General features: G+C 39.9%; 1 protein-coding gene across 1 annotated transcript; it reads left to right on the top strand.

Annotated features, from left to right (window-relative positions):
• The first annotated feature begins 4923 nt into the window (after positions 1-4923).
• snrpb (small nuclear ribonucleoprotein polypeptides B and B1) lies at positions 4924-9269 on the top strand. The gene is made up of 7 exons (XM_026937005.3): positions 4924-5080; positions 5835-5986; positions 7514-7625; positions 7712-7864; positions 8161-8293; positions 8600-8725; positions 9089-9269. Exons 1-7 carry the CDS (start codon positions 5078-5080, stop codon positions 9124-9126), a joined length of 717 nt encoding a protein of 238 aa, XP_026792806.1. The 5' UTR covers positions 4924-5077; the 3' UTR covers positions 9127-9269.
• Positions 9270-11393: the final 2124 nt, after the last annotated feature.

Below are 11393 nucleotides of genomic sequence, written 5' to 3'. Positions count from 1 at the left end.
AGGGATATCTAAGTAAGAACTGAGTGACTGAATATACAGTAAAAGTGGAAATTACGGTCATTACACACTAATGTGTCATTAGGGCAGCCATATGTTATTATGCATTTTATGTAAGAGTGTGCTTAATTGTTTTTTTTTTTTTTTTAAACACTTACCTGCATTTTTTTTTCCCTAAAATAATCCCCTAAGCTGCTGGTCTTTCAGTGTGTTCTTATGAGGTCCTTCATGCTGCCTACAGTGTGTGTGAGAAGGCTGAAGAGAGAGAAAAGGAGAGGGCGGGATGCAGAAAACAGATGGGAGCTCAGGAGTCTGGCTTTGTGCCTCCGAGCCGTTGTCACGATTCACAAGCATCTGAAGTCTTGAGGAATTGGGGCTCTGAAGCAGCTCTGAGCTACGGAAGGAAAAGTGGAAGGAGCATGTTTCACAGTCATACACATCTCACTGAAAAAAAGTGAAATGACAATCAGAATGAGTACCACTAATAAATAAGTGAAAGAAACCTCTTGCATTGGTTGATACAGATCAAAAGCATGGAGAATTACCAGTGAAAACCAATTTCCCTCTTATTTTTTGTGCACTCTTATTTTATAACCATAATTACACCATTTTCATTATCTAGTCCTCACTGATAATCAGATGAAGCATTTACACACTTGTGCCCTTTTACTATATAATAGTAATTGTTGCTTTTCATAATCTGGTCACAATTACACATATCATTTTTAAAAATGCACAGAAACACCAACTCATAAATGAGCTCAGAGAATTCAAGCGTGGTACCGTGATAGGTTGCCACCTGCGCAATAAATCCATTCGTGAAATTTCCTCACTACTAAATATTCCACGGTCAACTGTTAGTGGTATTATAACAAAGTGGGAACGACAGCAACTCAGCCACAAAGTGGTAGGCCACGTAAAATTACAGAGCGGGGTCAGCGCATGCTGAGGTGTACAGTGTGCAGAAGTCACCAACTTTCTGCAGAGTCAATAGCTACAGACCTCCAAACTTTGGTGGCCTTCAGATTAGCTCAAGAACAGTGTGTAGAGAGCTTCATGGAATGGGTTTCCATGGCTGAGCAGCTGCATCCAAGCCTTACCTCACTGAGTGCAATGCAAAGCGTCGGATGCAGTGGTGTAAAGCACGCCGCCACTGGACTCTAGAGCAGTGGAGACGCGTTCTCTGGAGTGACGAATCACGCTTCTCTGTCTGGCAATCCGATGGACGAGTCTGGGTTTGGTGGTTGCCAGGAGAACGGTACTTGCCTGACTGCATTGTGCCAAGTGTAAAGTTAGGTGGAAGGGGGATTATGGTGTGGGGTTGTTTTTCAGGGGTTGGGCTTGGCCCCTTAGTTCCAGTGAAAGGAACTCTTAATGCTTCAGCATACCAAGACATTTTGGACAATTTCATGCTCCCAACTTTGTGGGAACAGTTTGGGGATGGCCCCTTCCTCTTCCAACATGACTGTGCACCAGTGCACAAAGCAAGGTCCATAAAGACATGAAGTTTGGTGTGGAGGAACTTGACTGGCCTGCACAGAGTCCTGACCTCAACCCGATAGAACACCTTTGGGATGAATTAGAGCAGAGACTGCGAGCCAGGCCTTCTCGTCCAACATCAGTACCTGACCTCACAAATGCGCTTCTAGAAGAATGGTCAAAAATTCCCATAAACACACTCCTAAACCTTGTGGAAAGCCTTCCCAGAAGAGTTGAAGCTGTTATAGCTGCAAAGGGTGGGCCAACTCCATATTAAACCCTACGCATTAAGAATGGGATGTTGTTAAAGTTCATGTGCATGTAAAGGCAGACGTCCCAAAACTTTTGGCAATATAGTGTATTAAACTCCATAAAGGTGGTAACCCAAGTTACGATTAAACTGGGGACCCTGGACTTGTGAGGCCTCCTATCTCATCTACTCCTTCTTTAAAAAATATTTGTGGCATGCACAATGGTCAAATGAACCATGTCACTATTTCTCATTGTATTTCGTAGGCATCAAGATCTTAGAAATAAGTTCTTGCTTAATTGAAAATAAATCTTAGCAGTTTTATCAGTCATGCTACCCACATGCCATATCTCATGTGTTTTGAAATAGACTTAACATGATCTAATAGCCAATATTATTAGTATTAGAAGCATGTCACAAAAACTTTATGATTAACATGTGATCTGTATTAAATGAAAAAATTGTAGGAATAGTAATTATACTTGTAAACATCACAATGATAGACTTATGAATGGTGACATGTTTAACATGTAATATATCTATTTAATTTTTTACTATTTAGAATCAGAATATCAGGGTAGACACAGTACACTGTGAAGGTAGGGAACAGCATTAATATTCTATAAAATATACACTTACTGAGCACTTTATTAGGAACACAATACTAATACTGGGTAGGGGCTCCCTTTGCTTACAAAACAGCCTCAATTCTGTGTGGGATGGAGTCCACAAGATGGTGGAAACAGTCCTTTGAGATTCTGGTCCATGTTGACATGATTGCATCACACAATTCCTGCAGATTTTTCAGGTGCACTTTCATACTGTGAATCTCCCGTTCTACCACATCCCAAAGGTGTTCTATTGGATTTAGATCCAGTGACTGGAAAGGCCACTGAAGAACACTGAACTCATCGTCACGGTCATGAAACCAGTTTGAGACCAGTCTTCCACTGTCCAGCTTTGGTGAGCCTGTGCCCACTGCAGCCTCAGCTTTTTGTCCGTGGATGACATAAGTGGAACCTGACGAGGTCTTCTGCAGTTGTAGTCCATCTGCATCAAGGTTTGACATGTGGTGTATTCTGAGAAGCTTTTCTGCTCACAACAATTGTACAGAGTGGTTATCTGAGTTACTGCAGCCTTTCTGTCAGTCTGAACCAGTCTGGCCATTCTCCGTTGACCTCTGTCATTAAGGCTTTTCCGTCTGCAGAACCGCCGCTCACTGGATGTTTTTCTTTATTGCGCCACTCTGAGTAAACTCTACAGACCGTTGTGTGTGAAAATCTGGCACCAACAATCATTTCACGGTCAAAATCACTGAGATCACATTTTTTCCCCATTCTGATGGCTGAAGTGAACATTATGTGAAGCTGCTGGCCCATATCTGCATGATTTTATGCATTGCACTGCATTGAATGAGTAGGTGTACGGATGTTCCTAATAGTGCTCTGTGAGTGTATACTTGAGAATGGAACCTTTATTTTATAGAAAATAAATACACTTATCCTGATGCTATATTGAAAAGTTAGGGCAAGTCATCTCCTATAATTCACATCCCAGACATAAAAAGCTGTAAAATACACAATAGCAGCAATAAAATATGTGTGCACCTGCATCTTTATTACGATATTCCCAGGGCTGTTAGCTCTTGCTGCTGACTGTCTGCATCAAAGCATCTAAGGGCTTGTCTCAAAGGTTTTGTATTTATATTTAGAGAAATCTTTTGTGCTGGCAAGAATTTGATCGTAAGCAGCCACAGAAGGTAGAAATCTAACTTGCTGAGCAAACTGTTATTGTCACTTAAAGTTGGTTTCTGCAGGACAAGCTCTGAATTTGCATGTGAAGACTTAATTTTTTACCTTTTTTACTGTTTTTCCTATCTTAGTGTAGGTCAGGGTTTCTCCATTCATCCCTGCACTGACCGAGGTTGTCCTTACTATTTGCTTACTTCCTTACCTGATACCACTTTCAAACAGCTTGATCATAGCTGATTAGTTGGTTTCAGGGCCTGGAGACTGAAGTTGAGAACCTTTGGTTTAGGCACATTATTAGCTGGAAGCAAACTGAAATGTGGCCATCTGGGGTCTCTGAGAAAACATTGTTTTAGTGTATGATGTGAAATGAAATGTGGCTCAGTGAAAGCCTGGAGCTGGGTCTGGGGGTCTGGTGGTGAAATCAGAGACTCTCAGTTAACTGGGTGTTGCTGAACACAGAAGAATGAAGTTGATTCCGTGCTGTTGGTGTTCATCTTGGAGATCTGACGCCAATCTCTCTGAAAGAAACAATCTTGAAGTGACAAAATACTGATGAGGAAGCTAACATACATTCTTCTGTAACCCTGCACATACACCTACATGCTATCATTAATATCAGTAAAAAGCAAATCATCGCAAAAGACAAACCTCTTGGACCATCCTTGTAACATGGTTCTGTTTTAATTTCAGTTTTTATATTGTGCACTCTTTTTATGCCATTTTATATAAGAACATTTTTTATTTCCAGCAAACTCTGACACAAGCTCCTCTAACTCAGCTGCACTGAAATTGATTTCTCCCCTCTTGTTTCCTCTTGGTTTTTCTCCTTTTATGTGTTTCCTTTGGCACTTGGATGACTGGATGAGAAAAGACGCAACATGTACTTCAAAAAACAGTCACAGACAAGCTGCAAGTTATTTGGTTATGTCCCAGACAACAAGCTAACATCTGTCAGTGATAATGTGCATAAAAAAATAAATAATTAAAAAAAAAAAATTAACGGGTGCCTGTTTATGAATATTACACTTGTGATTATTAACATTCATAAAAACATTCACACACATTGTTCTAATTAATAAATTGTACACCATTTTCAAATAATAAATCAATTCATTTGTATTTATAAATGTGATATTTATTGCATTATAGTATTTATATATTGTTTTATTCTTTATTATTTTATAAATACAGGCTATTGTTTACTAGGCAAATATTTGTTAAGTTAAATTACTAACTTTACCCTACATACAGCACACATCAGTGATTGTCATGAGGAAGGTAAATTCCTCTTATCATTATGAAGGATGAATATTTTCTTCTTTCAGGTACAATGAGAACACTTCTGAAACATTTATAAAATATGTTAAGTTGACTTTATAAACTAAACTAAACTAAACTAAACTAAACTTATTTTGTCGTCAGGAACGACTCGTGTGAGAATTTCGTGTTTCCGGGGGAACACTTTGCGAGTCGGATCCACTTCCGTTCAGCCACCAATAAAGAAAGGACTCAGCGGCGCCAAGCTATTGGCTTCGCGGGTCAATTTTTGAAAGTTGTTTGGCAGAATCCGATTTAAATCGGAGCCATCTCAACAGCAACCATGGTAAGACTTAATTAATTTAGTTGTTTCATTTGTCTGTTTATGTGTTTGTTTAATATTTCATGGCATAACCAAAAATAATTAGCAAAAACTTTTATTATAGTCAGGCAGCTACGTTTGTCTTACGTTCTGTTCTCCTAAAGCGGCTAGCTCTGCTGAATTAGAAGAAATTTACATGATTATTATGGCTGAGCTGAATTAATAGTTAATGTTACACAAAGTAAAATTGTACTTATGCAACTTTTAAATATATTGCATTGTAAAAGCAGGGTAAAATGGAATATTAGACAATGAATGGAAAGTTAACTAGCACCGAGACGTAGCTGCAGAGGTGCCATTTTGCTAGCTAGTTAGCCGGTTAGTGCAGAAAGTATTTTTTCCTTACTGCTTTACATAAAACTTTTCCCCAAATGGCGTCTAAAAGTAAAAAGCGAGCTGGCTAACACACAATCCCTGCACGCCTGGAATGACTAGTTAGGGAGCTAAGGGCTAAATCTGGCTTGGGACGCTGTTTACATTAGCTAGTAGTATTTAGGTTAATAAGTTTGCACGTGTGTGTATGTATGTGTGTAAAATTTTTATATATATATATATATATATATATATATATATATATATATATATATATATAAATTTGTGTGTATGTGTACCTATGTATGTATATAATCTCACAGAGGCATGTTAGGTTTAAACTAATTCTTACCAGATAAATACTATTACACAATGACTTAAGTTGCTGTGTGTGTGTCTTCTCCAGACGGTCGGGAAGAGCAGTAAGATGCTGCAGCACATTGACTACAGGATGCGCTGTATACTCCAAGATGGTCGGATATTCATCGGGACATTTAAAGCATTTGACAAGCATATGAACCTCATTCTGTGTGACTGCGACGAGTTCAGAAAGATCAAGTAAGACCCAAGAAGAATAATACAAAATTGTTCTCTTTTTACAGGAAATTTAGTTTCAAGTCAAGTGGCTTTATTGTCATTTCAACCTATACAGCTAGTACAGTACTCAGTGAAACGAAACAGCGTTCCTCCAGGACCATGGTGCTACATAAACAACACAGAACTAGAGGAGACTACACATTTTTACATAAAGTGCATGTGGAACATGTGCAAACAGCACAAGACAGTACAATAACTACCAAAACAGGACAATGGGCACAGTAAGAGACAGTGCAGTGCCGACCAGTAAACAGTTCTAGTATGAAAGTGAGTCAGATATAACAGCAGTGCAAAAGAGTAACAATATAATAAATGATTGTGAATGTAAACATAACATAATATAAGAGAAGTTTGTAGCAGAAAATATAAGACTTCTCCAGTTCTGCCACATCACATCACTGCTGCGTTCCCTCCACTGGCATCCTACAAGCCAAAAATAGATGAGACCTCGCCTACATGAAGGCGACTTCAAACCCGTCTTAGCGCCTGTAGCATGGCTCAGCTTAAATCACGATCTCTCAAGATACAAGGAAGATGTGCAGTAAGACACTTCTGTGGTGGAATGAACTTCCCCTGGCCGGCTGAACGTCCAGTCATTAGCTTCAGAAGAAGACTGAAGACTTCCCTCTTCACTAAACACTTAAATAAGCTCGTGGTTTTTTCTTGCTGTACCAGTTTCTCTCGAACACTGTTTTAGTGTGACTGTGTTCTTAGATCCTGACCTGTGTGTATGAGTACGTTTTTGCAGATTAAGTTCTGAGCAAGTTGCTCTGCTAGGGTTGTGGGTATCACAGTGTATGAATGGTCAGTTATCTTTCAAAATATCCATTAAAATACATTTTTGTCTACTTGTTCTTACCTGAACAATGTTCTTACTCCAGTGGTTCTCATTCCTTTTATGCCCGGCTGCAACACCCCCAGAAATACAGGATAGATTTTTTTTTTTCTTTCAGTCCCCTCCATTCACCCAAATCATCATATAGCCACCAATGATTCTGCACACAGGGGATGGGTCTGCACTGTAAACTCTTTGGCTGTGTAATCTGCCGCTGTTCTAAAGAGGTGCATTGCTACCTCTCTGATCATGTTGATACTTTACTATACAAGACAGTCATCACCTTGGCATTGCTGACCAGAACTAAATGCAACAATTGCCCCTTTTTTTTTTTGAAAGCCTTCTGTAACACCTTTCGTTGCAATGCTCTTTCAGCTTATGACTTTCACAGTATTTACACAGTAAGAGATTTTGTGAAAGTCATTCTAAAAAAAAAAAAAAAACTTTTTTTGTTATACAAAGCTGTATTAAAGAGGCTTTTGCACAAAGATCCTGAAAATACATTTTTTGTGTAGTTTCCACCACCAGCTTGTTTGTTTAGATCAAGATGTGATATTTTTATAGTAGGTTATCATACTGTGAAAATTTCATATTGTGACATGACATGTCTGCTGAATGCTTTAAATGTAGCTGCTCCCTATTATGTTTCGCAGGCCTAAAAATTCCAAGCAGCCAGAGAGGGAGGAGAAGCGAGTGTTGGGTTTGGTGTTACTCAGAGGAGAGAATCTGGTCTCCATGACTGTTGAAGGACCACCTCCCAAAGATGTAAGTTAGACAACCATCTCACCATGCTTGGTTTTGTAATCGTATGCATTCACATTTGCAAGTCTAAACTCTGGCTTCTGTTATAGACTGGCATTGCCAGAGTGCCCCTGGCTGGGGTGGCAGGAGGCCCAGGTGTGGGCAGAGCAGCAGGCAGAGGTGTACCAGCTGGAGCTCCCATGGCACAGGCTCCTGCTGGACTTGCTGGACCAGTGAGAGGAGTCGGGGGCCCATCACAACAGGTGAGTTACTAGTCCTTTGCTTTCTGTGATTATAATAGGTGCTTTAGTTTCTACACCACACCTGAATATCAGCTTCCTCTTCTAGCTTAGGCAGCACATGTGTGTTCGAGGCGTGTTTTGAGGGAACAGTCTGTTTTGGGTACTGACTTTAAGACATAGTTTCAGCTAACAGTTACTAGACTGATTGACTATTGACTTATGTTGACTTAAGGTCAACCAGATTGGCTTTGGTTGCCATTATATGAGGTTTTAGCTCCTGGTGATGCTCACGGCTGTTCGCTTGCACCTCCTTCCAGGTGATGACCCCTCAGGGTAGAGGCACAGTGGCTGCAGCAGCGGCTGGTGCTAGCATCGCCGGTGCACCCACACAATATCCACCAGGCCGAGGTGGCCCTCCTCCTCCCATGGGCAGAGGTGCACCACCTCCAGGTAACCTACACTGACAACTTGTTCATTATACCATAAACTGCTCTCAGATCAGTTTAAAGGGGAACATCGTACCACATACCAACACCCCTGTCAGTTTGCGGAGTAGAGTGGCAGTGAAGCTGGTGATTCTGTAGCCATGATGAACACTTGTGCAAACTGAGACTGATGATGAGGCATTTCTGAAGCAGGATTACTCTGAGCTCAGAATCACGCTTGAATGCAGTGTTGGATTGTGGGCCTCAGATCATTTTTACTTGATGATGATTGAATGTTAAACTGAAGGCTATCGTCTTGCATTCTCCTCAGGCATGATGGGTCCTCCCCCAGGCATGAGGCCACCGATGGGCCCCCCAATGGGCATGCCACCAGGCCGCGGTGCCCCCATGGGCATGCCTCCTCCAGGCATGAGACCTCCACCACCAGGAATGAGAGGTGAGGATTGTTTGGAGTCCAGTGTATCATTTACACAGTATGCCCAGGCATATGTACATTGAAATGTCAGACATAAGGCTCAAAATATACTACAGGCGAGAATACAATATATAAAATACATTATAATGGAAAGGAAATTGATTAGTGTGAATGTGACATTAAAACTATTAAAGTACTAAGTAAGGTGTAAAGTGATCAGTGCTCAATAGGGAGTAGCTTATTTATTTAAAAATAAATAACTCATGGCCTTACTGGACTTGTGTAGAGTGACTGAGGTCCTCTTCTTTAGATATACTTGTTGTACTTGATATTAGGCTTTGATTATAAAACAGTGTCCTTATTCTGTTTGTCTTTGTCCATCAGGGCCTCCTCCTCCAGGCATGCGTCCCCCAAGACCTTGATTCGCCACACTGGAAGAGAATGTGTTATGAACCTTTTCTGTTCACAGCTCTGGGCTCTTGTATAGTTTCAAATGGTTTTGTTTTTTGTATTTTTCTTTATTTTAAAATAAAGTGTCTATTTGGCGTCTTGTTTTAAAAAATGACTTTCTGTTTGTGTGGTTATGCTTTAAGGGCTTTTCTTTCTCCTGCTTAGTAAGATATTCATAAATGCAATGCATTAAGGTTTTGTTAAGGCAACCACTGATTTACTTTTACCAGTGGTAGTCATGGCCTAGAGCTACAGCTTGAGGTGGGAAATGTAGGCTGAAAATACTTAACTATAATATATGGGGTATATACAGCATTTGGAAGGGGCTGGAAATGTCACCTCCAAGTCATTAAACTTTTGTGTAAACTTTGTCAAATGATGATGCATGTTCCATTTGACAGGAATATATTTTACACTGAGCTATGAACAGGGTGGATGGTTTCATTAGGAATGGTTGCTAATTGTACTAGCAGCATATTATATATTACGCCAGTATATACCCTATAACATCTGCTCAGTGTCAGTCTTGTCCCTTTTAACTGATTCACTGGTTCCTGTCCTTTCCTGCATGTTTTAGTCTTCATCCTGATTCACATAATCAGCTAATTACCAGCCCTTCCTGGGTGGAAGTGGGTGTGTTTGAGCAGGGAAACTCAACAATGTGCAGGACTCGGGTTTGTGAACCTGTATGCTGATGGAGGGGGTAAAGAGAGTGTCAAACTGCATTATACCTACAAAGTGACTTAAATGGTAGCTTTATATACACTCACTGTCCACTTTAATAGGAACACCTGTACACCTGCTAATTTATGAAGTTATCCAATTAGCCAATCATGTGGCAGCACAATGCATAAAATCATGCAGATACAGGTCAAGAGCTTCAGTTAATGTTCACATCAAACATAAGAATGAGGAAAAAATGTCATCTCTGTGACTTTAACCGTGGCATGGTTGTTGGTACCAGATGAGCTGGTTTGAGTATTTCAGAAACTGCTGATCTCCTGGGAATTTCACACAACAGTCTCTACAGTTTGTTCCAAAGTATTTTTATTGAATATTTTGTCAAACATGAAACATATAATATAGTTAGACATCTTTTTCATCTTTTAAATAACATCCCTACCCACAACAATTCCCCCTGTTGCATAATTATACATTTAAGCTTTCTAATATGAAGAAAAAGAAAAAAAAAAAATTCTACTCCTCTGAGATAACTGAGGGGGTCCATCTTCTTTATCTGATCTAAAACAGGTTGTCAAGTAATATAAAACATGTTGGTACAGCCTCTTATAGTGTGCCGTATTTTTTCTAAGGCCATGTAATGTAGTAAGTCCTATGGAAATGTGATGTTAAGATTTTTTAAGTGTTTACTATGCATTACTGCAGAATCACTTAAAAATTCACCATTCATCTGAGTTTCTGACTGTACAGCTCGTAATATTTTTACATCTCCCATACTCTATCTAAACCAGTAATGGTGGAAATGCTACCTTTCCTTTGCTTTTTTAGGCTAATGGTGATTAAATCATCATTAAAGCAAAATCAGGGAAAAATCAATATTGCACAACTTTGAAAATACATTCATCATCCACTTTATTAGGAACACCTGTACACCTGCACATTCATGCAGTTTTCTCATAAGCCAGTCACAGCAACTGGACAGTTGAAGATTACAAAAAAAAAAAAATTCACTTGATCTTTTTCCAGTCTTCAACTGTCCAGTTTGGGTGATTGTGTGCCCATGATAGCCTCAGACTCTTGTTCTTGGCTGACAAGAGTGGAACCTGATGTGGTATTCTGCTGTTGTAGCCCATCCACCTCAAGGTTCGATGTGTTGGGTATTCTGAGATGCTTTTCTGCTCACCACGGTTGTAAAGTGCTTATTTGAGTTTTGTCAACTCAGACCAGTCTGGTCATTCTCCTCTGATCTCCCTCATCAGTAAGGTGTTTCAGCCTGCAGACCTTCCGCTCACAGGATGTTTTTTTTTTTTTTGCACCATTCTGTGTAAACTCTAGATACTGTTGTGTGTGAAAATTCCAGGAGCTCTTGATGTGTCTTGAAGCTCTTGACCTGTATCTGCATGATTTTATGCACTGTGCCACATGATGCCTCATGACTGGCTGATTGGAAAACTGCATGAATAAGCAGGTGTACAAGTGTTCCTGTTAAAGCGGATGTGAGTAGTTTTGGTTTTTAGCTTTGTGGGTATTCTCAAACTTAAAGCTAGCATTCCCTTCT

Source organism: Pangasianodon hypophthalmus, chromosome 2 (genome assembly GCF_027358585.1).
Source record: "Pangasianodon hypophthalmus isolate fPanHyp1 chromosome 2, fPanHyp1.pri, whole genome shotgun sequence".
NCBI classification, from domain to species: Eukaryota; Metazoa; Chordata; class Actinopteri; order Siluriformes; family Pangasiidae; genus Pangasianodon; species Pangasianodon hypophthalmus.
This window is presented reverse-complemented; position numbering and strand designations above follow the sequence as displayed.